At 49.3% G+C, this 23,258-nt stretch overlaps 8 protein-coding genes across 8 annotated transcripts; 3 read left to right on the plus strand and 5 right to left on the minus strand.

Moving 5' to 3' along the window:
- Positions 1-1,538: 1,538 nt before the first annotated feature.
- KY384_001223 (uncharacterized protein) lies at positions 1,539-2,416 on the minus strand (the record flags this gene model as incomplete). The annotated part of the gene is made up of 2 exons (XM_044809754.1): positions 1,539-2,065; positions 2,176-2,416. The coding sequence occupies 2 exons, from the start codon at positions 2,414-2,416 to the stop codon at positions 1,539-1,541; spliced, it is 768 nt and encodes a 255-aa protein (XP_044673661.1).
- A 1,857-nt stretch (positions 2,417-4,273) lies between these two features.
- Positions 4,274-5,494, plus strand: KY384_001224 (uncharacterized protein; the record flags this gene model as incomplete). Its single annotated transcript, XM_044809755.1, has 1 exon — positions 4,274-5,494. One exon carries the CDS (start codon positions 4,274-4,276, stop codon positions 5,492-5,494), a length of 1,221 nt encoding a protein of 406 aa, XP_044673662.1.
- Positions 5,495-7,112: 1,618 nt separating this feature from the next.
- KY384_001225 (uncharacterized protein) lies at positions 7,113-8,505 on the minus strand (the record flags this gene model as incomplete). The annotated part of the gene is made up of 6 exons (XM_044809756.1): positions 7,113-7,176; positions 7,242-7,414; positions 7,469-7,931; positions 8,003-8,014; positions 8,070-8,302; positions 8,365-8,505. The coding sequence occupies 6 exons, from the start codon at positions 8,503-8,505 to the stop codon at positions 7,113-7,115; spliced, it is 1,086 nt and encodes a 361-aa protein (XP_044673663.1).
- Positions 8,506-9,647: 1,142 nt separating this feature from the next.
- KY384_001226 (uncharacterized protein) lies at positions 9,648-11,226 on the minus strand (the record flags this gene model as incomplete). The annotated part of the gene is made up of 2 exons (XM_044809757.1): positions 9,648-10,888; positions 10,953-11,226. 2 exons carry the CDS (start codon positions 11,224-11,226, stop codon positions 9,648-9,650), a joined length of 1,515 nt encoding a protein of 504 aa, XP_044673664.1.
- A 1,069-nt stretch (positions 11,227-12,295) lies between these two features.
- On the plus strand, positions 12,296-15,029 carry KY384_001227 (uncharacterized protein; the record flags this gene model as incomplete). Its single annotated transcript, XM_044809758.1, has 2 exons — positions 12,296-12,732; positions 12,779-15,029. The coding sequence occupies 2 exons, from the start codon at positions 12,296-12,298 to the stop codon at positions 15,027-15,029; spliced, it is 2,688 nt and encodes an 895-aa protein (XP_044673665.1).
- Positions 15,030-17,495: 2,466 nt separating this feature from the next.
- On the plus strand, positions 17,496-18,309 carry KY384_001228 (uncharacterized protein; the record flags this gene model as incomplete). Its single annotated transcript, XM_044809759.1, has 2 exons — positions 17,496-17,874; positions 18,182-18,309. 2 exons carry the CDS (start codon positions 17,496-17,498, stop codon positions 18,307-18,309), a joined length of 507 nt encoding a protein of 168 aa, XP_044673666.1.
- A 38-nt stretch (positions 18,310-18,347) lies between these two features.
- On the minus strand, positions 18,348-20,919 carry KY384_001229 (uncharacterized protein; the record flags this gene model as incomplete). The annotated part of the gene is made up of 6 exons (XM_044809760.1): positions 18,348-18,469; positions 18,797-18,873; positions 18,993-19,183; positions 19,309-19,711; positions 19,764-20,459; positions 20,585-20,919. 6 exons carry the CDS (start codon positions 20,917-20,919, stop codon positions 18,348-18,350), a joined length of 1,824 nt encoding a protein of 607 aa, XP_044673667.1.
- Positions 20,920-21,517: 598 nt separating this feature from the next.
- On the minus strand, positions 21,518-23,158 carry KY384_001230 (uncharacterized protein; the record flags this gene model as incomplete). Its single annotated transcript, XM_044809761.1, has 2 exons — positions 21,518-21,555; positions 21,640-23,158. 2 exons carry the CDS (start codon positions 23,156-23,158, stop codon positions 21,518-21,520), a joined length of 1,557 nt encoding a protein of 518 aa, XP_044673668.1.
- Positions 23,159-23,258: the final 100 nt, after the last annotated feature.

Consider the following 23,258-nt stretch of genomic DNA (forward strand, 5'->3'; position numbering starts at 1 on the left):
GTAGCTAATCCCGTTGCATCCCTCATCGTAATTGCGGCCGGGGACCGTCACAAACCTCCAAGGGTGCGAATGGCTTCTTCCGTTAAAAAGAACGCACTCCTCATGCGCCTTCATTTAAAGCCCTTGCAGAGCCCTTGTATTTTCAAAAGCATGACAAGTATAGCCAGACGGCCAGAAGCGACGAGTTTTTCAAAGCGCCAGGAGCCAATTTTGCTATATCTAAGAATCTAGGGAATGCATTCACTTCCATTCTTCGAAAAGTATAGTCTTGCGCGTGGCCAAAAAAATATCCGCGTTATGACTTTGATCCGTATTTTCGCGAGACATTTCCCTGGCTATTTCAATTGGAAAAGATACTCGCCGTTCAGCGCCACGGGGCACGTATAGAGGGATGATCCACTCCGCACTTTTTATGATTTCACGTCTCATAACTAAACGTTCAACAATGCCATGCTTAGTATTGTTGATATCAGGTTCATTTTCGTCGATAAAGCACTGGTAAAGAGACTAGTGCAGCGAGACGTAGATCCTATGGAGCAGAAATCAACAAGACGCTGTACATCAGTCCGAGGGCTAGTGTTAGGAGAACGGAAATGCGTACCAGAAATCAAGGATGTCTACAGATCTCCTTATGTCTCTCATGTAGATGTAGAGTTCATAGAGGCTGTAAGGCTCCTAGCTCTGTCCCGTCAAGACGTCGAAGAGGGTAGGCAACTCGATCTTTTTATACAGCATGTTGTTGGTGAACATGAACGCGCTCGAGAGAGCATTAAGGGAGTCGTCATGTTCGTCGTGATTGGCTACCGCATTCTGACTGTTCCGCATAGCCAACTGGCCCCCAGGCCCCAGCGATAACTTAAACTCAGCAGACAAAGGCATAGCTACGGCGGCGGCGTCATTCAATAATTTCGCCCCCCAATCTGACTCTTCAACAGATGGGTTAGATCGAATGGAAGGAAGGGACGAGTCGAAGTCGGCTGCAGGGAATATGTCGGCAGAGGTGGCGAGGGCATTTTGGTCAGGCTAGGATAAGCAGGAGTCGAATGCGGAATGAAGGATAAGGGACTAGCGAAATAGAAGGAGGTAGCATATTCTTCTAACGTCACTTAATTCATTCTTCAACAAGGAATGTAGTATTGTAAGGGAGAATGTCACTTAGAGAATAATTGTTAAAATAGGGAAGCATTCAGTCTCAATATCAGTAGAACTTTTCTCCTATTGAAAGTACGCCCCTCCACTTCTTTCATCATGACATTTGCATGCTTTGGCTTCTGGCAGCCTAGTTATAAGTGACTCTACTCCTCTTTTCACAGCAATGAAAGAATAAGAGGTTCAGAGGGACCTAACCCCCTCCTGCCCGCATGCCGCCAAACCCTAGACAGAGGTCAATGTCTCCCTTTCCCTCATATATGTAGTTGTGTTTAAGGGAAAACCACCACAGCCTGCTCACGCACACATCGCCAAAAAAGAACGTAGACAATAATCTCACGACCCTAGCTTTCTCCTCCCCACACCTCCCAACCCACCCCCACCCCACTCTACTTCCTCGCAACCGTCAAATTGACCATCTCCTCCTTGACCAACCGGCCCCCCTCACTCCTATACTCCCTCTCCAACTCCCTCCTCATACCCTCCCTCAATTCCCCCATCTCCCCTCCAAACCCCTCCTCCCTAAGCGCCTCATGCCACCTCCCACAAACTGGATTACCCCCATCAAAAAACCATCCCACCATCTCCTCCGCGCTGCTCCAATGCCAATGCGTCTTCACCTGCTTCGTCTCCACATCCTTAAACCCCGCGCTCTCGAGATTCTTTTTGATTTGCGCAGCCGTCGACCATTTCGGGCTCGTGACTAGCGGCGGTTGGAAGTTCGGGTGTAATTGCCGGCAGGCTTGCACCCACGGCAAGGAGATGGCCGGGTGGTACGGGTCGGCCCAGGTCGTGAGGCCGATGATGCCGGAGGGGGCGGTGACGCGCGAGAGTTCAAGGATGCAGGCCGTGGCGTTGTGCGCGAGGTCGATGTAGGTGCAGGCGAAGGCGTGGGTTATGCTGGCGGAGGGGATGTCTGGGGATGGGGTTAGCGATTGGCTCGGTGCTGTATGAATTTGCGCGGGGAAAAATGGTGATGTTGAGGAAGTTGTGGGGGAGAGGCAAGGGGATGGGGGATAGGGATACCAGTGAGATCACCGCCGTCCAAGAGCTTCGTCTCCACATTCTTCCAATCATGGTGCTTTGCTTTGCGGTTCATGACTTCGAGCATGCCGGCTGAAGAGTCGATCGCGATGACGGAGATGTCTGGGAATGATTTCTTGACTTCGGCGGTTACGGTGCCGAGGCCGCAGCCGTCGTCGAGGACTTTGGAGGAGGGATCTGGGGGGAGTATTTCGGTCGCCTGGTGCGGAATGACAGTTAGCATTTCATGCCTGTGGAGACTGGCTGGGTTTTTTCCCTGGGGGGCAGGCGCGTTGTATTTGGGTCATTGGATTGTCGGGGCTGCTCTCGTAGAGAAGAAAGGAAAGCTAGACTAGCAAGGAGTACTTGCCCATTTAATCAGCTCTACAATGACTGGGTGTACAGTACGTTCAACATGATGATGGTGATTGGAAGTGAATGACCAGTCGTCTGGATGGTGCTTGATTTGAGATTCCGTCTGGGTGGTCATGGTTGGTCTCGAGATGTTGATAATGGAAGTCTAGCTAACAAAATTGAGGGTTCAACAGAGTATGAGAGTATGAAAAGTCTGATCAAAATACTGGTAGGGTTGACCTCTTGACAATATTTCTTCAAAGATGAAACCCCGCGCAGGTCGGGCGTGTGTCCCCTCTTTAAAGCTCATGTTCGTAAGCAATGTCATTATGCCTGATCTCCAGTCGTGCATTGACGAGAACTTTACAATCAAGGCAGCCGCTCAACAAACAGCCTGTATGATGTCGGAAAGCCGAATATGCCCGTTTACCCCTCTCTCCTCTGTAGGGTTCTGTAGCGTATGGTCATAAGGACCTCCGCGACGGCTCGAAGCTGCAGAAAGACGCACAGTCTCCGTGGTTCAACCGGTTACTCGGCCCGACCAATATGCATGGCGTCTTTAGACTATCGTGATCGCCGATGCAGCGAGATCCCTTCTATTGTTCTCTGTGCTTGTACATAATTTGCACCAACTATCATCGGCAGAAAACTCCCCGCCTCTTATATTGAGGATGAGAATCACTCGATGATACTCGGAGGAGAATTTGAAGTAGGTTAGGCCGCGGTCTCAACCTAATCAGTAACCGTCCTTATTGTTTGATCGCAAAGAGACAGTAAGGAGACGAGCTTCGCTGAGAGCCTCACTTATCTAGGAGTGAGAAGTCCTCGTACGTATGACTAATATTGATCTGGGTAACAGAACACCCACCACATGTGACTGAACGACGTCTGCAATAATCCATGAGGGCTTTGCAAACATGTAGTGCATGAACACAGCATCAAAGCAACCCACTGGAGATCAGGGGCCGTCCGAATCGTGCTTTTCACTACAGTAGTAGGACGGATGTCAGCTCTAGTGACCCATGTGTAACTCTACAGACACTATGGCAAGCAAGTAAGACAATCGAAGTCGTAAAGCTCGGGAGTTTGGACCCCTTCGTGGATGAGGAACATAGGAATGGATCTGACAGCTTAATGATGTTCGCATCAGCCATAAGAAAACATATCACTTGGCCATCATGACTGCATCTATGTTACATCTGTGTTGCAAACTCATGTGGTGAAATCTACGCAGCTCAATCGTATTGCCCAGTGGCTAAGCGCTGTAGGAATGGGGTTGCATGAACTCTGTCCGAGAGGCTTGATCCAAGCCCTGAATTCCTCCGAGATCTTGAAACATCCACCCTTTCCGTCTGCGCTGAGAAGGCGGGAAAGAGGGTGGGCGGAAGACACTGTTGGCTGAAATGGACCCCCTGCAGCTGCTATTGTTAGGGGCCTGTATACGAGCGGCGTAGCGTGGGGCTAACCAGGGGGACAGATACATATTAATGGGGCTCAGTCGTTGGGTAGCACGAGGCTGAGATTCCGTACACGGTAAGCTCAATTTAGGCGACAAGGTGGGTATTCAACATGCTTCACCGAGGAAATGAATATATAACAGCGCTGTCGAAGCGTCATGGGATCGCCAACACCTGTTCAACATACATCCCGAACCGTCATTCAGCCCATCTCAATCAATAAGCTCTGGTATAGAGCTGAGCCTGCAATAGATATTGGCGCTTTACACATCTGAGTGTTCTCTTCGGTCATGCCAGTGCTACGCAGGATACGCCCAATGCGAAAGAAGTGGTCCTCGGTCCGATCATTAGGCGATTATGCCTGTCCCACAGAGGCACAGCCATCATCTCCACAGGGCAGACTTTTTTCTACGCATACTGATCATGACTCAAACTCAATGAACTCATTAGCAACAGAGTCAGAAACTTGCATCGTATCTTCACCTTCAGTTGAGCGACAAGACGGGCCTGAGGACACAAGCTCTACGACCGTGCTGGAAACAGAGGTCAATACAGTCGCACATGAATGCCCTCAGGAAGTTCACTTGCCCAGATCATCATCGCTGGCCCCCAAAAAGTCGTCTGCTGTGGATACTACAAATCCAAGGATCGAAATAATTGAAGCGTCAGAGCAACGAATCCCGAACATCGTTCTCTTTAATCATGACCAAGTCATCGTCACGCATACAGAAATCGAAAGCGGAGATGAAGACCATGAATCAGATGAAAATAATCTCCTTGTGGCGAAAGCAGCTGAGCCTGAGGAGATCGTAGACGTCAAGACGGAACACAAAGACTCATCAACCGTATGCAATCGAAGTGAGTTACTCGACGTTCCGCATGAGTCAGAAATAAGCGCGTCCGCCTCATCAGAACAGCTTGATCAGCTGTCTGAAAAAAGCGGCATCCTCGGTGAGCAGCGAGAAAACAAGGCTCCCGATCTTGATGGAGAGTCAGAATACGTCGAGGAAGTCGCGATCGATGAAAGAGATACTGATTGTCGAATTTTCGATCTTCAGATCTCCACTACTAGCGAGAGCACAAACCATAATCCAAAGCCTGTATTGGAGATCTTCCTATCAAGCCTCAAGCTAGATCCGTGTCAGCTCAGATGCTCTGCCATCAAAGCGAACGGTAAGATCTGCGGTGCAAAGATCCGACAATCCCCAACAAACGACGCCTTCGCCATACTGAAGACCATGATTCTCAGCGATGATATTGACAAACAGACGATAGCAACAGGCTTATACAACGCTGCGCGCCTATTAACCTGCGGAAGGCATCAGAAGCAAGCCAACACCATTGCCGCAAATTGGGCAACAACAATCTGCCAACCTACAAGCAGCTCCTCAAGCATCAGCAATCTCCAGATCGATTTCGTACCCGGAGGCGGCAAATTCTCACTCCGACATCTAACAACACCCCCCAAAAACAACGATCCGATCGCCTCCTCACCCTACGAGACCGCCTAAAGTCAATAATCCACGAACCCTTCCAGCCCACAGACACCAAGAAGGGCTACATCTACATCTACACCGTCAACAGCAACTTCGGGCTGGTCAAGATCGGCTGGACGGCGAAAACGCCGGCCGAAAGACTCGCCAAATGGGAGCAGCAGTGCAAACGGAAGATCCGCCTCGAACACCCGCTTCCCTCCCCCTCCCCCTCCCCCTCCGCAGAATGTTTCAGGATCCCCCACGCCTGGCGGGTGGAGAAGCTCGTGCAAGCCTCACTGCGGCCGTACAATCGATGGGAATTCGGCTGCGGGTGCAGAACCCGCTCTCATAAGGAATGGTTCGAGGTCGCGCTCCCGTACGCGATTGAGATGGTGAGGTTCTGGTCTGCGTGGATGCAGACAAGGCCGTATGAGGAAAGAGCTGGGGAATGGCTGGAGACAGGGAAGGGGAAAGGGAGGGGGAGGGGAAGGGGAGGGGGAGGAAAACTGTTCTTCCTGCTTGGAAGCTGAAGACGACGCAGGAGCCGGAATTGGAGCGTGTGCTTGATGATGTTGAGGAGAGAGTTAGAGGATATCGGGAACGGCAGGGGCGGGCGCGGCCTTGTGAGCGGCGCGCCAGGAGTGAAGGGTCTGTGGGAAGGTCGCTGGGGAGGAAGGCGAGGTCCGAGACACGCAGCCGTGTGAGGACTAGGAGCCATTCTGGTCAGGCTGCTAGTGCGGGGTCGGAGGGCGGTCTAGGTGCCGGCTGGGTAGATAGCTGGTCGGGCTGAGGGGCAAAGGGATTCATTTCATCAGGATGATGAGTGAGGAATGAATATCGGAATTGAGGCGTTGGCTACTCATCAGCGTCCAGCCATCAGATTTGATTTAGGCGAGATCTTGTATGGTTTGTTGTTTGTAATTGGAGATATATTGGATGGGTGACGTTGTAGGATTCGAGCATAAAGGAGACTTTTCAGATTTACACATCATTAGGGACTGGTCAAGGGGGATATTCGTATTTGCGTCGAGTCAAGGTGTCTCTGCAACTATCCTTGGGCGGTCCGCTACATTATCTGCTTCATTTGATCGGCGTATAGCGGATTTTTCAAGTATTCGAGGGGTATAGGCCTTCGTAAATCTCTGCGTTTGTCTTGGTGGCAGTGATTCCCTCGATCCTGGAGCTTGTGTTTGCTTGACTGCTCTATTACTCCCTTTTGATGCTGATGCTGGCTGGTGCTCTCACTGATTGTTTCTTCGTGAGATGCGACACAAGGACAAAACGAGGTGTCAGGGCGAGTATCATCCAACGAATAAGCTAGTATGAAGTGATACTGATCGATCCAGAGATTCTTCAGCATACGAATGATTGTAAGTGGCATCATTCATGAACAGGTGTCTAATGATATATGGCAAATGAATCTAAATTAGGAGATAGTCCTACTTCCCAGTACGTGCACCGGACTTCCACTTCTTTTCCAGCCATTACTGCAATCTGGCTACCTTACGATGATGTCATTAGTCTAGCTCGGTTTCTGATCGAAATCTGAACGATGGCAGCCTTGGGGACCGCTCTCTGTATTGTCTTCCATTCTAGCTCTTTCTTTCTTTCCTCATGTCAACTCGTTCACACAAGTGTTTGATCAAGCGCTATCTCATTCTCCATCTTCGGAATCTTCGTCATCTTCGGCACTTTCGTCAGAAGAATTGCTGGCATCGCTGCAGAGTTGGTTAGCTCTTGTTCAAGCATACAACAATCCTTTGAGAAAAATTAGATCGCTCACGTTTCTGCATCCGTCTCTGAGCCTGTTGTTTCCGTGTACCAATGCTCCAAGCATTCAGTAACCCACGGTTTGAAAATTCTTAGCGCCCAGAACATAAGCTGATCGACAATGCGTCTCAACTGCACAGCGTGAAGAATGTGTTCGACGTTACCGCTCCATATGCAAGCCATACGCTAGTGAAGAGATCTGTTAGTACAATGAAGTACGGAGGCGCAAACGCAGCTTACGTAAATGGCTCTTCTATCTTTGTACATGATGAATATCTTCACCTTGGGTCCGACCGATGTGAAAGCAACGATCGGCGACACTGGAAGGTGTCCTTTCGCCGCAAGACGTTCACCAAGCCTGTAACTAGTATAGCTGTCGTTTGCAGCTTGTCTCAGGGCTTCCTGCTGGTCTCCGAGTTCTTTTTTGAACTCTACTACCATCCAAGGAAATCCTGCATCTTTATTTGACTTCGAGGGGAGATGCAAGAATCCGTTCGGATGATCGCGGCTGAGACATCGTAAATTGTCTTGAGTAAAATGATCAACGGCTTTGCCGGACTTTTCAAGACCTTGAAGCCGGGAAAGCCGCTGGTCGCCGTAAATGCCTAAACCGAACCAAAGATCGGGTTTTGGTCGGTGGTCTTCCTTGTCTGAGAGTTGTCCTCGAATGGGGACGGCATTTGTAAACAGTTCATCCGAACCCCTGTGCAGCGTCAACGTCATAGTCGGGCGCTGGGGGACGAGGATGGGACTCTACCAACAAAGCAGATCTACCATAGAAATACCCTGACTGTTTCCATGAGCTTCTTGAGACTTGGGTTGCAGGACTTGCTCGACTTACTCAGATGATTGCTGGTTGATATCGTGAAAAACGAAGTTCGTCATTAAGGCATTCCGCTGCGACTCTTTGTGCCTCGTACCGAGATGTTTCGCCATATCTCGCAAGTTCGATGCTGCTTGCCATCGTGCCTCATACGTCGGGTGAAGAGAGTCAAAGAAAATGTTATCAGCCGGTTGAACGTCGCCTCTTACAAGATGCTCGTCTGTAAGGCAAAGTTTCTTGAGATCGATCTTCTGCATAAGCCAGAACAAAGTCTTTCAGTAATGCAACCTCTCACGACAAGGTCTGACAATACCTTTTGTTTAGGCAGAATATGCTTGAAATTTAGTAGAAGCTGTCGTAGCTCTTCTGCATGTTTTGGCAACGGAGTAATCCTTCTGGGGTTGGCTTCGATCTCGATATTACTTTTGTTCAGTGTTCGTAAGGTTGGTGCCATTTCCAAAGACTTGACTTATGTGATATCGCTTGATAGAAGTCAGACTTTGACGTGCTGTAGACGTGCAGTTGAAGCCATTATCTACTCTCATATCTTAGCCGCTGCGGTTGTGAAACATGCAAGCTTACACGAGTTGTTATTTCTGGAACGATTGGCCGTACTGCGGCCAAAGATCTGGCAAATTGAAGCGAGTCCTACCTTAACCCCCGAAACACCGGTCTTGGCCCCCTTGAAGCCAGCCTTACAACAGAAGATCAGCTCTCATGCAAATCTATTGGCAGGGTATCAACGATGAGAGAATGACACAGACACCATCATCATGCAATGGGGAGACCCTGGAAAGCGTCTCCGAACCATTGAAGACCAATCCCGATGTTTGTCCCTGGGCCGATCCGCAGCACTGGCCGCAGCAACTGCTACGCCGTAGGGTGCCCCATCACGGTACGAGCCTTCTCAATCCCTGAGGTTTGGGTGACAGTGACATCTCCGTTGCAGTTCCATTAAGTCTCAATTGTGGCTGAGAATAATAAGCTGGTCAAGAGATCCGACAACCAAGCGTAGCCACAGGTTGAAGATTTGTATTTCCTAAGGAAGCGCTTATTGAGGTGCTTTGGATACGTATTCTTCATACTTCAACAGAAGACCATCGGAGCAATGGCTTCAAAGCATTTTCCTCCGTTGCATGGTCGGGAAAAGCTGTGTGCATGCCAGTGTAATGCACAATACTCTGTTTGTGACGCAGCCTTGTTGGAAAACACGAGTGAATGCTGAAGGAGGGGACTTGACGCTCTCATTGCTCATGAGATACAAGATCGTTACACCTATCAGTCTTGCAGGCATACTTGTTCGTCCCGCAACACATGACGCGGCTTTCAGATGACTGTCATAGTGGAACAGAAAGATTCGAATCGTGTTTGCAGGCGGAACGGATAAAAGTATATCCGGTAAGGCCTTGGCATTGCGAGGAGGTGACCACTCTTCTGGACAACAGAGAACTCCACAAAAAACTGAAGTACGGTCTCGGACTCTTCTGATTTAGATATTGAGGAAGATTGATGATAATCCGAAAGTTTGAGCAGTCTCCGTAGGCTTCCAACAAATCCCCTTACTCCTCTCACTCCTCTAGTGACCATTTGTCCTCGTCATGCAACATTTTGATACACCCACGATCCAAATCCTCCATCGGCTACAGTCTCGGGCTTACAGATTTGCTTCCATTCACCACAACTTCCAGCTTGTTGCTCGAACCATTCCACATCTATCAACCATCGCCACGTAAGCCTAACTTCCACCTTCAACTTTGCAACGGCCTCCAAGTAGCGCATCTCTTGCTCGGTCCATCGAGAGCTTGCCTCGCTCTGATAGTTCATTTGCTGAATAGGACGCCATTGCCTTATTGGTTGTAGCGGTAATACCGATGTATGAAGAAGTGCAAGACCTGGCAACTTCTCTCTCAAAACCTCTACTACGTTTTCCCCATTAGTGCCAGAGATCTTTTGGCTGTAGTTGTACGTGGCTTGGCAGATCCGTAAGTGACCAGGTATGCTTTTCATGATAGAACCAAGCTTTATGAGAGCCTCAAGATCTTCGCCGAAATCTAGAATGAGTCCAGCAATGACTTGTGTCCCGCATTTGGGGCAACGAGTCCCGTGCGGGTGGGTGTCTGGGCAGCAGCTGACCTGAAGTCTGTTCTTGAAGCTCTGGCTCTGGAGGAAAATGCCATGGCTTGGGTCGGCGAGCTTGTTCGATAGTGATTGAAGTTCTGGCATGACTCTGCGAGACTCAGCTGGGATTCGGCTAGGCATGATGGTGTTGCGCCAATCACCACAATTCTTGAGCTCTCCCATGAGGCTTTCAAATTTAGGCTGACCAGAGGTTCGTTTCAAGACTAGAGTTTCCAATCGTTCTATCAATACCGATATATCCTTGCTTCTATCGCTGCCGTTTCCCTCCTTGAGGTCTCGGCTGCTAGTTTTGATCTCTAGCCATGGAGTCAACGAAGATACATGATTTTCCAAGTAATGCCCTAAATCCAGATTTTTTGACGCAAGATCAGACATAAGATCATATAGAGCCTCGACGATGAAGTGAATCTCATCGTCGACCTCTCTTGACGATATTTCCCGAGGCAAAGTTCCAAGAGCAGAGGCCAATGAATGCAAAGTATTGCAGACGCATCTCTCGACATCCTTTAATCCAGCCTTAAGCACCTGTATGTGACTCGAGATCTGTTTTCTTTGTACGCTGTACCTTCTTCCATTTGGAGCACTTGAGTCAAACTCATATGTCCATAATGCCAGTCGTTCGTTGGCGCCAAGTCCATCAAGCTTCACAGCATTGTGCGAACTTCGTACGCTAGATTGCCATTCCGCGGTCACAACTCCTATGGCTTATTCGCAGTCAAGTTAGCGTTTTACTTGGGAGATTTTAGCAACTACAAAGCTTACCGCGGAAGAACGCATCGTCCGTAGAGGCTTTCCACATAGATCGGGCTCCATCTTCAGCTCCATCGTCGCGCTTTTTCCAGTGATAAAGTCGATAAGCAAAACAAGACCGGCCCTCGGCGAATCGCTTCAGCTCCACCAGCCTAGGATGTGCCCCAGAATAGGTCGATTGGTTCACGACTCGGAAATGAAGGCTGTTGTCAAAGAGAGCAGCAAGACAGGAGAAAATCCTCGTTTGCAGCTCATTTGGTAGAGCTTGAATACGTTCATCGAGCATGATGGAGATGAGGGGGGCACCATAGGAACAGTTCATAGAGCCTGGGGCTTTTGTAACCCGAAGTATGTCTTACTATGGAATGCATGCAGCTGTACCAGCACACTGCAAATCCGCCCCTTGCGCCATTAATGAGAGACATTTTGCAAATTTCTCGTGAATGGATTTGGAGTAGAAAGGATTTGGAATTGAGGCGGAACAAGGATAATATGGTATTCTTGTACCACATTCACGCGTAAATTTATGCTAGCTAGCGAGCCTTTCGTGGCGTCAACAACGGTCATAACGAGTTTTACACCATTCTCGTGTCTGATCAGCCCATACCAGCAATTTGCCACTTCTTTGCACTTGATTTGGAGAGCAAACGCCCGTTAGGCTATCGCTTGTGCCACTGAACGTTCAGTTTGTGCTTCAATCTGGATCGTTCCAACCGGTCTATACTGCCAATGAGTTATTCGACGAGCGTTCATGTACTTCCGGTGCAAGTGTCCCAGAAGACTTTTCCTGCAGATTTGATACCTCCCGCCGAATGTCCGTGATAGCATGATGCACTTGAGAGAGCGAAAATATCTCCTCGGACAGCCAAGGCGCTAATTTGGATGCCTTTGTCGGAGAGCGGAATAACATATATCCGAATGTATCTTGGCATTGAAAAACGATAAGCGGGAACATCAATCATCTATTCAATTCAATACAAAAAACTTGAGAAATCCACAATGTCTTCATATATATCTAAAAGGAAGACTAGGCATAATGATAGAGCTGTAAGTTCTGGGCAGTTGCCGCAAGATACAGCGAGGGCTTGATGGTTTTCGCTGAGTGCTACAGTTTATCAACTACATTGATCCCGAACGATAGCAGTCGGATCAAGACTCTACAGCATTAGTCGATCTGCAGACTAGGACCTGAGATACTCCCTTTATTATATATACGATACATTCGCGAGAACACTTCTAATGTAGCGATTGATTAGTGGCCTTGAGCTCAAGAAGGACCACCTTGATAGCAATTATCCTCTTACGACTACGTCGAGGCGCTCAATGCTTTCAAGTTGAGTGCCCTGATACTAGCAATGGATCCATTCTCTGCTCTTGGATTGGCCGGCAATATCATACAATTCATCGACTTTGGCAGCAAAATTGTATCTAGTAGCTTCGACATCTACAAATCCGTTGATGGATCTTCATCCGTGAGTAGAGAATTAATATCATTAACAGAAAGTCTAGAAGAATCATGCGATAGTCTCTTGGAGCACCAAAATTCTATGACTAGGCATCGATCAATTAAGGCCGAAAAGGATCTCCTGGACTTGTCACGCTCCTGTAAAGAGCTGGCGGAGGAGTTTCTTGGTCGTTTACAAAGCCTAAAGGTGAATGGCGGTAACAGAAAATGGCAAAGCCTCCGACAAGCCGTCAAAAGTGCCTGGAAGGAAAAAGAATCTCAAGTCTTTGCTGAGAGATTAGAGAAATATCGATCTCAGATACTTCTTCTGCTTGTCCAAATCCTAAGGTGAGAAAAAAGCTTAGCAAGTGACAACTCATTGACTCGATGGAAGTGGCCAAACCTCAAAGACTCAACGGGCGCAGTCAAAACTTCTATCTCAGCAGTCACAAGCTGCGGGCGCATTAGATCAGCTCGTTGAAAGCCATCGTCAGCTGAATATCACAACAGCAAATGAAGCGAGCCGGATGAGGAGAGACATTCTCAAAGATCTAAAACAATTGATCACTGAAGATAATAGGAGGAACCTGTGCCCATTAGCCTCGAAACTGTCGAGTCTGATGTCAGAGGGTGATGTGAAGCTCAAAGAGCTCAAGATCATCGAAAGTTTGCAGTTTTCAGCGATTCATGAACGAGAAGAGCGTATAGTAGGAGCGCATCCAGCCACCTTCGATTGGCTTTTAGAAGAAGAGTCCTCGGAGTCTCAAGAAAGCGCAAGAGTGTCCATGCTAGAGTGGTTGAAAACACGTAATGGTATTTACTGGATCACTGGGAAACCGGGTTCTGGGAAGTCGACGCTAATGAAGTATGTTTATCAACACCCAAAAGCTCTTGCGGCACTCCGGCACTGGTCAGGCGACAAGCAGCTTCTTACTGCTCATTTCTTCTTTTGGAATGCCGGTACAGACATTCAGAAGTCTCAGCAGGGTCTCTTACAAACTCTACTCTACCACGTACTGAGACAAAGCCCAGAGTTAGTCTCTACCGTATGTATGAAACAGTGGTCGGCATTGGAGGAGGGTCGGCCAGCCATTCCCTGGACACGCATAGAGCTTTTGGCTGCTTTCGAAGGCTTGAGAATGCAAACAATTGAATCTGCCAAATTCTGCTTCTTCATCGACGGTCTGGACGAATTTGGTGGTCAGCATACGGATATCATCAAGAATTTTGCGTCCTCGGAGGATGTCAAAGTCTGCATCTCGAGCCGACCATGGAACGTCTTCGAGCGTGCCTATGGGACTAATTTCGGCATGAGGATCAATCTTCATGACTTGACAAGAGAAGATATTACACGATTTGTCGCTGAGACCCTCACAGAGGATGCGCTATTCCGAGAACTGAAGGAGAGCGACAGCCGGTACGAGGATCTAGTCTTGGATATTGTGGATCGAGCAGAAGGCGTTTTTCTTTGGGTATTTCTTGTCGTTCGGTCTCTGCAGCGAGGGTTAACGAACTCGGACACCATTTTTGAGCTACAAAAACGCTTGCAAATGCTTCCAACGGATCTGGAAGTTTTCTTCAAAAATATGCTTGATTCTGTGGAGAAGTTCTATCATGAGCATGCGGCTCGCATATATCTCATGTGTCTAGCAGCATCAGGCTCTTTGACAACAATGAGTCTTTCTTATTTCGATGAAGAAAATCCCTCCTTTGGATGTGTCAGGAACATCAAACCTTGGTCCCCACATCAGGTCGACCGCAGATGCAAAGCAAGTCGGACAAGGATACTAGCACGCTGCACAGACCTTTTACAGATTTCCAATGATAACCGGGTCGATTTCCTACATCGGACTGTGAATGACTTTTTACAGACGCGAGACATGACAGTGCTATTGATCGAACGGGCAGGCGCTGATTTCAATAGCCACTACCACCTGTGTAATGCCATGCTTGCCCAAATCAAAACCATACCTACTGGTGCTACATATGACGGTCAAAGTTCACATGCCGAAGACCTAACGAGTCTAATCGACCATCTTATGTACCATGCCTACCAATTAGAAGTCGAGACAAGGTCTCCAGGTCAAGATTTGCTCCTTGAAATGGAACATACCGTTGCCACACTACGAAGCGCAAATGCAGATGGGAATTGGCGGGCACTAGATCTTAAAAATGGATTCCGAGAAGGGTGGATATTCTCCCGAGCGATTCAAGAAGGGCTCTATCGTTTCCTCAGCAAAGAACTCACAGGTGTCAAAAAGCTTATTGAGAATGGAGGTATTGGCAGACTACCACTTGATATTGCCCTCCGGCCTAAGTCCAGCCATCATTCAAGAGGGAGCGACCCTCGCATAATCCGATTACTTCTCGACCAGGGTGCTGACCCGAATCAACAGTGGGAAGGCGTCATAACCTGGGGGCTATATCTCTCGAACGCGGCGAGAGAGCTATCTGCAGCAAGACGTCGCAATAATTTCGTTATTGTTGAAATGCTTCTCATGCATGGAGCAGATCTCAGTCTTCGTGACGGGTTTTTTGAATTCGTCAGAAGCTGTACGCCGGTGGAAGCTGATCGTTTGAATGACCTGAAGTTTCGAGCTAATATCCAAGATCAACAACGTACGTCTGACATAGAAGCTACCTGACCAAGATTCATCCAGCACAAAAAAGGTCAAACAAGTGTCCATGAGCATTTCAGCCCCGGCTGCTACATTGACCCTGGCTTTCTGGAGCCTCAGATGCTTTGGAGCGCGCCAATACCCCAAACGTCCTATATATCTACGAGAAACCATCTACTGCAGTACTCGCAGCACTAGAACCGTTAAATTCCATCTCTTCCTTAACAGAACGTTCATACGGATTTTGAGCACACAGCCCCAAGCAGTCGGACTTGGTGTTCGACTACCGATAAGCAGCTTTGCACTTCAAAGGAATATCCTAGTATACAGTAACTTAGTTCACCCAGGACCTTTTGGTGTCTCGGCCCACTTGAACCAGACTGTGAGAAACAGCGTCATGAATGTCCCAACCCACATCATAATCCAAGTCTTGTTCGCCAGTGGTTGTGGGGCGGTTGGAGCCTTTGGATTCACAGGCGGCAGTCTCTGCAGATATAGACTGACAACAGCGACAAGACTTCCCAGAAAATACAAAATCAGGATGTAGAAGAGAAGTCTGTGGACAGCGAAGCCTTCTTCAAACAGAAGCCCCCAGACTTCCTCTTTTTCTTCCTGGCCAAGGTCTGGCTCGATTTTTTCGCCGATCTTTTTTGGAATGGCAACAATGGCATATCGATTCCGCTTGGAAGCTGTACAGTCTTCTCCTTCAGGCCTCAGCGACGGCGAATAGATTGAGCGGCTGGGCACCATTTCAGGATCTCGTCAAGCGGCTATCTGCTCGGTGCATAGCTGTGGTATAGGGAATAGCCACTACCTGCGGACTCCGTTTCGACTGATGCAGCTATCATTGAAAATGCGGCTCCATGATTTAGAGGTGGTTCACTACTTAATGCATATGCCTAATTCATACAACGGTATGTTTGAAGGCCCTACATGTTCAAGACGTATACGTGCTTAGTCGTGTCATGAGGCTAAGGGTGGCTCTTACTTACCAGCGAAGCATGAAATCCTCAACTTGAATGACCATGCCGCCCTGAATCAAAATGAAGGCTGTGGCGCTTCATTCCGAGAGAAGAGATGCCATTTTGAAAGCAAGTACAGGCTTCTAATTCTTACACATTCGAACGCTCTTACTGTCCCCTTCGTTTCTTCGTAAATTTGTCAGATACCGTTCCTGTTGATCAAGAGTGGGGCTAGAAAGTTGTCTTACGCAACCAACAATGTTTTAAAAACTACCGTGAGCAAAAGAAACAAAAGCACCTCCGAAGGCGACAATTCGTCTTTTCTTCTGACATACTCTAGACTACGACTGCATTTAGCTCCACATCGGATCGGAATAAAGGCGTTTGTTTTCAATGAGCCACGCAGGCAACAGGCTCTCTTGATACCAAGTAGACCACATGCCACATAGTGCAAATTTTAACAGTACCCTCATTCAGCTTCACCCCTGTTACCACCAGATAGTCATACTTCACGTGTCACTGTTAGCACATGCTGGTCATCTAGACTTGTATTCAAAAACCACCTTTCACCAAGATTTGACGGGCCAAGTAAGACTCTAGATTCGAATCGTTGGTTTCCTTTACGCAAAATCATGACCATGGACTGAGAAAACCAAGTTTTGGGTTCGCAAGGTTGGCGCTGCCTCATACCGATTCCCCAACAAAAGAAGTCGACGGTTGATATGTTGATAGGACACATCATGAGGGCTGATAGGTCTAATGTTTCTTCCCGTTTCCGTTTTGCCAAAATAAGTAACGGCATGACAGCCGACCCGCCTTGAAACATCCTGTGGTCGGACAATAACTTTGTTTGTGAGCACAAAATCCCAAAATATCATGCCTGCGCTTAGATTCATCATACGCGCGAGCATACATTCAAAAGCACAGGTTGATCGAGCGACTGAGGCTGTGCACCAGCGACTCAGCAACAGACATGGCTAGGCAGGAGATCTCACTCTACCCCAGATATTTGGAAGCAATATAAAGATTTCGAAGTGCCCACAGACGAACATATACCAATAATCCACTTCCAAAGGACATTCAGACTCTACCAGAATAATTCTGCTTCGAGATGCATTCACCGATCAGCAACCTCCTCCCCATCCTCCTCCTTCTCACCCCCGCCTTCTCCCTTCCCGCCCCAGAAGCAGCCGCTCCAGCAGCCCAGCTCGGCTCAATCTACCCACCGTAAAGCCCCTTTCCCCTTTCCCCCTCCCCCCTTCCACCATTTTCCATCCCCACCCTCACCGCATCCCACCCTAACACCCCCCAGCCTCGGCGCCGACTACACCGCCACAATCCCCTCCCCCCTCTCCCCCACCGACCCATCAAAAGCACAATCATTCCTCCTCCGCTACCGCGCGCAATCCGCAGACGAATCCCACCACCTCCTCCCTCCCACCTCGATCCTCGCCTGCGCCACCGCCTTCCGCGCCCGCATCGCCGCCTACGTCGCATCCGGCCGCGCATGGGACTCCCCCTCGCCCCCACCATGCACAGCGACGAGCGCGATATCTCCTCCCACGGCGTCTACATTTCCATAAAACCGGCTATATTGAGGTTTTTGCCTGTCACGCTGGAGGCGGCGGATGGGCTGTTGCAGACGGTTATGAAGGCGGCGGTGGATACGGGGGGCGCGGCAGGTGGGACGGGATTTGTGGAGGAAAGTTATATTGATAGTTTTACGAAGTTTGGGGAGGAGGGGGATTTCATTGCGCTCGCGCCTATGAGGCTGGCGAGTGGGAATGCGGATGGGAGTGCGGTGGTGGATACGGTGGGGTGGGTGGATCCGGTGCCAGCGGAGGGCGTGAGTGCGACGGGTGCGCTGGTGGCGGCGCCGACGGGTGGGATTACGTTGCCGGTGGCGGCGAGTCAGTGATTATGGTGACTGAGAAGGATGGGGGAGCGGGGGAGTCGTGAGAGCTGAGAGGAAGTGTGACTCTTGGGGTTGGTAGACGTGGATTCTTCTGTTGAATATCGAAGTGTTCGAAAAGGCCTTTGGTCCATTGGGATTGATGTGCGCAGATATCAGATACTGCTTGTGCAATGATCGTGTGTGTGACGTCCATGACCTTTTCTATTGTTGTTACAACCGTGAAGTAATGCTAGCTACACCTCGTTGGCCTATCAGACTGCCAAAAGCTCCTTACACTTTTACCTCTTGTAATTTGATCTCAGAAATGAAAAGCCAATCACCACCAAACCCCATAGATTTAGACCACAACCCATCTAAGTTTCCTGAGACGCTTTTAAGACGCATCACTTTTGTAAAGCAAGTGTCGAACATCGAACAAGATCCCGAATAAAACAGTAAAGATCTTGCATGGCTATGACTTAACATCCATCATGCCCTCACCAAGATCTCTCCACCACTAGCCGTCTGTCCCGCTTGAGGGATTGTAATGATATTAGCTGCTAAGAGAGCGTCGATGAGAGAGAAGAGGAGGCCGTCGCATCCGCGCGCCGCTGTGTGGTCATGTTAATAAATTTCTTCGTTTGGTAGGATGGAAGTAGATGCATGAGATCAAGAGACGAAGGGCTGCATCATGTAACACGCAGAACGGAGTTTGGGAAAGACGGCGGGGGGTAAGGTGGAGGTCGTGGTGGATGGGGTAGGATGGAGGGAGGATGGTGGAGTACATACCAATTATATCAACACTCACGGGCAAGACCTCGGTGTGATTTGTTATGGTGGATTCGTAGGATGCCGCTCCGACTGTAATATTCATTAGACTTTGACTATCAGATAGGGGTGGGATTAGGGGAAGAGGGTGGCAAGAAAACGATACTTACGAGGAATAACGAAGTCTGGCACCTCGGCGAAGATCGAGATCTGGCTATCATCGAATCCAAAAGGCGGAACAGGCGAACTGTCACCATCTTTCTGTCAGCAAATCATCTCTCGTCTTCCACTTCTATTGCCGTCGCCTCACTACAGCCCGAGAGCCCCCACCAACACCAAAAGCAAGCGGGACGTTAAGAAACTTACTTTAGGTACTTATTGCGGTACACAATATTCACGCCCGAAGTGTAGAGTATCAAACTCTCAGAGCACGTAGCAGAATCGTTGCTTCCGGGCGGTAGAACGTGCGACTCCCACCAGTCCTTGAAAAGGGTCTTGTTGTGAATAGCGACATCGAGTTCGGAGGCGGGGAGGGAGTCGCCAAAGGCCCAGCGTGCCTGCGATTTCGCATCAGTCAAATTTTGATAAACACAAATTCACTGGAATATCGAGACAGCAGAATTGCGAGTCTACGGTTCTGTGTATGCTTTTCATCAAAGCAGGAGGGTGGGAGAAAACTTACGCGTGGCACAGGATCCACAAATGGCAACCTCCCATCATGCTTCGCTGCATAATCCGCATAGAACGGCGTGCGCACATTCTTCGTCTGCTCCTTGCTGATCAGTGTCGGGTACGTCCGATTTAACAGCACGCTCAGCCCTGGCAAGCCGGCGTCAGGTTTCGTCTGATCCCATAGCTTCGTGTAATTGAGAGCAATAGCATTGGTGCCAAGAAAGGCCTCGAGTTTTGCGAGGAAGGCGAGGAGGACGGTGTTAGTTTGCGCGACCACGTCGTCCGCTGGAACGGTGGAGGCGGTGGGGAAACCGATGGTTTGCAGTTTGGACGGGTATGTGGTGGGGAAGTCAGGGAGGGCGGAGGTGTAGATCACTTTGGCTGCTGCTGTCCAGATAGTAGGGTCGCGGCATCTGTGTTACGTGATGAGATGTATAAGCCTGTCCGTGGGGCAGAATGACTTACAGGAATCCAGCGGTATCAAGCTCTGGGGCTAAGGGCATTACACCTGTAAGCGGCGCGAGTCCGTGTGTAGGGCGGTTGCCGTAGATGCCCTGAACCTGACTTGGACCACGGATGCTTCCTCCGGTATCGGAACCTAACGTCAAATCTAGCCATGGGTAGCTCCCCTCGCCACTCCCAGGCCCAGAAGATGATGAGGACGTGTCTTGATATCCGTCGCCTCTTGGATTGAAAGGTTCGTGATAATCCACCCAGTCAGCCGTTGCGGTCTCACCGTTAGCAAATTGGCTTGTTTTCATCTTTCCTACAATAATCGCTCCAGCGTCAATAAGGCGCTGCACTACCAGCGCAGTCTCGTTTCTTGGCGGATAGAGGGCGTAGTATGCGCGATTACCATCGCTGGTTTGGAGACCACTAATATCGTAGATGTCTTTGATACCCGTTCGTACGCCTGCTAGGGGCTTGTCAGGCGTTTTGGTGTAGTAGAGCCGGGAAGGGACAGCGACGCCAGGAGAGTCAATTCCAGGCACCGTAGCAGGAAGAGCTGAGTAGACACCGCCTCCGGAAGGGAAGGGTACTGTGGCCTGGGTGAAAGCACCCTCAATGTCTGAGTACAGACGGCATGGCTGATACAAATCTCCTGTCGGTGAAAAGAGATATGGCCCAGGCGGGATGGCAGATTCGTATTGACTTGCTAAGCTTGATACCTGACTGGTGGCGTCTCCTACTGAGTATGTCGTAGACAGGTTGGATGAAGCGCCAAGAACGAGCACGCCTGCGCAAACATTAGAAAGCCTGTAAAGGCATGTTATCTTGTATGACACCTCGTCGACTTGCCTGTGAGGAAATCAGGAGTCCAGACATCATCAGCGCCTCCGAAAGTGTCGAACGTCTTTTGCAGCTCATTGACACTGAACGGCCCAGCTGGTGCTTTGACGACCGTGATTGGCGTCAACAGGGACCCGGCCGAGTAGCCTGTAGTCAGAAGTTGAGTGTAGAAAGTGCTCGGCACAGACGAGATTGGCTGTCCGGGGACATAGTATGGAATGCCACCTATCTCGACAGTCGAACCTGTAGATGTAAGCACTGTGGCAAAGATTTGACACGAGAAGAGCAGTGTCGTCTGAATTGCCAACAAGAGAAGAGCGGAGAAAGCCATTCTAGTTGCGGGCTTTGATCTTCAGATTATGAGAATGAGTGGTTGTATGAAGATAGTTTTGGGGGAAGAAAAGAATATATGGTTACAAGAGCACTCAGTCTGCGAGTGTTGTGTAAGTGTTGACATGCAGTGTTAGCTAGTGCCCATGACGCGTTTGGCCGCAACTCATTTCCGGTAGCCCGCAAGACAGCGCAGTTAGACTTGCATGGAGACAGTAAGACGATCGTGGGGTTGGATCCTTTGGGAAAACAGAAAGTCAGCTATTCACTTTTGTACTAGCGTGTGGCAGCAGCGAGGTATCCTGGCAAGGCCGAAAGCTCTTCTATCGTGGGATAGCTCGTCGTAGCTGTACAGCCACTAGCCACTTTACGACACTAGTCTCGCCATGTGGTGGTGTGAGGGCATAGTTGGAGAACAAATCAGATACAGAACAATGTATGCAAGGGCAAGAATAGCCGGATGAGGTGCCTCCAAGGGATTCACTTAGCATGAGCTGGAGATCGCCGATGCACGCTGCACCACTAGCAGTGTTGCCTTGCATATCCATCCAATTTATTTCATCTTCGACCGGGCATTTCCAGGTCGAGGCTTCAGAGATTCATGGCCAAACAAGACTTTCACCCTTAGGTGCCACAGCTTCAAGTCGGTATGAGAAGGTTGAGATTTCGAATGCATCCCCTGGGCCAGATCTCAAAGCTGGTTTGGCGATAAATCAAATACAACCCATGGTCCACAGAATGGCATTGCCGTAGCCCATCTCTCTCATCACCACTCTTTCCTCCTTCTTCACCAGATTACCCTTCTTATCATACTCTGCGGGCATGATTGTGGTATAGTAATAGATCCCGTAGTCTTCTTCCCATACATCTTCTTTCTTCTCTTTTCCCCCTTTCTTTCGCATCGGCAATTTTCGACCGCTTCTGCGAGCAGACTCTGCAGCAACGTGAAAGCCTACGTCCTCTTGTACCCATGATTGTTTCTCTTGGGTCAGCGCTCTGACGTTGGGTATTTTGTTCTTCGTCGCATCTTTGATCGCTTCGCATGTCCAGCAAAGGCAGGTGTGATGCTCGTCTTTGGCCGTATAATCTGGCGGAGGTGCAAGACGCTCACCTTCTTCTGACTTTGCTGTCGAAGTTGCTGGGCACTTGTATTCTGCATTTGCGCATGTGCTCTTCTCGACGTAGTGATGGTAGGACGGAGGAGACAGCTGATGGGTATACCATGAAAGCGCGATGTCGAATGAGAGGCTTGGTATCTCCGAAAGCTGATCTTCCTTCGCCAGATTTGGCAAAGCGCGCTGATATGCAGATAGAGTACGGCTCAATGAGCTTTGGAGGGCAGGTGAACGAATCCAGAGCAACATATGCGCTCGTTCCATCATTTGCTCTTGTGCATGAATAGCCTTGATCAGGTTCGTCAGTGGTTTGTCAGCCGAGCCGGCTGAGTACAATGGCGGCGTGGTGATATCTTTCAGGAAGTCCGGTGACTGGGAAAGCTTTGTTCGAAAAATCTTCTGCGCAGGTTTTGTGAGGTTGTACGAGAAGTCTTCGCGGCTGATGGTATCATGAATGGCCTTCCATGGCAAACCGAGAGTGAAAAACTTCTGCTTATCAAATTTAGAGCAGTCTGACTTGAAATTTGCTGTGTCCAAGACGTAGCTATGCCAAACCATGAGAACGTCCAGGGGCGGGAGGTAGTCTTTCGTGAATAATGTAGTGAAACTGGCCCTTTGATGTATGGGCGCATACGCCGCAGCTTGACTCATGATTCCTTCGATATTTTGCCACCATAGCTCGAAACGAGCGACTGCAAGCTTCACGATGAGACTCCATTTCCGTTTTTGGTAACCTTCGTCTTCTGTATCCACCTCCTCCTTGGCGGTGGACTTTTGAGCTGCAATGCCTTTTTCGTCCCCAATGGCTGACGTTCGCTCCGGCGTTGTAAGTCCTTGAAACATGATATCGAGAGTCTTGGACTGGATAGCATCTCGTCTGAACTTATGTAGGCATTCAAGAAGACATAGATGGACAGCCAAATCGCAGGCGAATGGAATTGAGGATGTGGTAGATGCCGAGTCGTTTGGCTGAAGGCGGAGATCTTTGAAGATTGCGGGATCAGGTATCTGTGGCTGCTCATCGATGCTTTGTGCGACTGGAAAACGATGAGGTAGCTTCCACTCATGGGGGTCGATGGGGGTCGCGGAGGAGCTGCGGGCTCTGAGGAGGTCTCGGAAGGGCATCGATGATAGGAGGCAATGGCAATGATCGGACAAAGCGTGGACGATACATCGCCCTCGACGGGGAAGCCATGATCTTTAAGAAGTCGCGAAGCAAGCCTAT

Source organism: Bacidia gigantensis, assembly GCF_019456465.1.
Source record: "Bacidia gigantensis strain McMullin 20006 chromosome Unknown contig_125, whole genome shotgun sequence".
Lineage (NCBI taxonomy): Eukaryota > Fungi > Ascomycota > Lecanoromycetes > Lecanorales > Ramalinaceae > Bacidia > Bacidia gigantensis.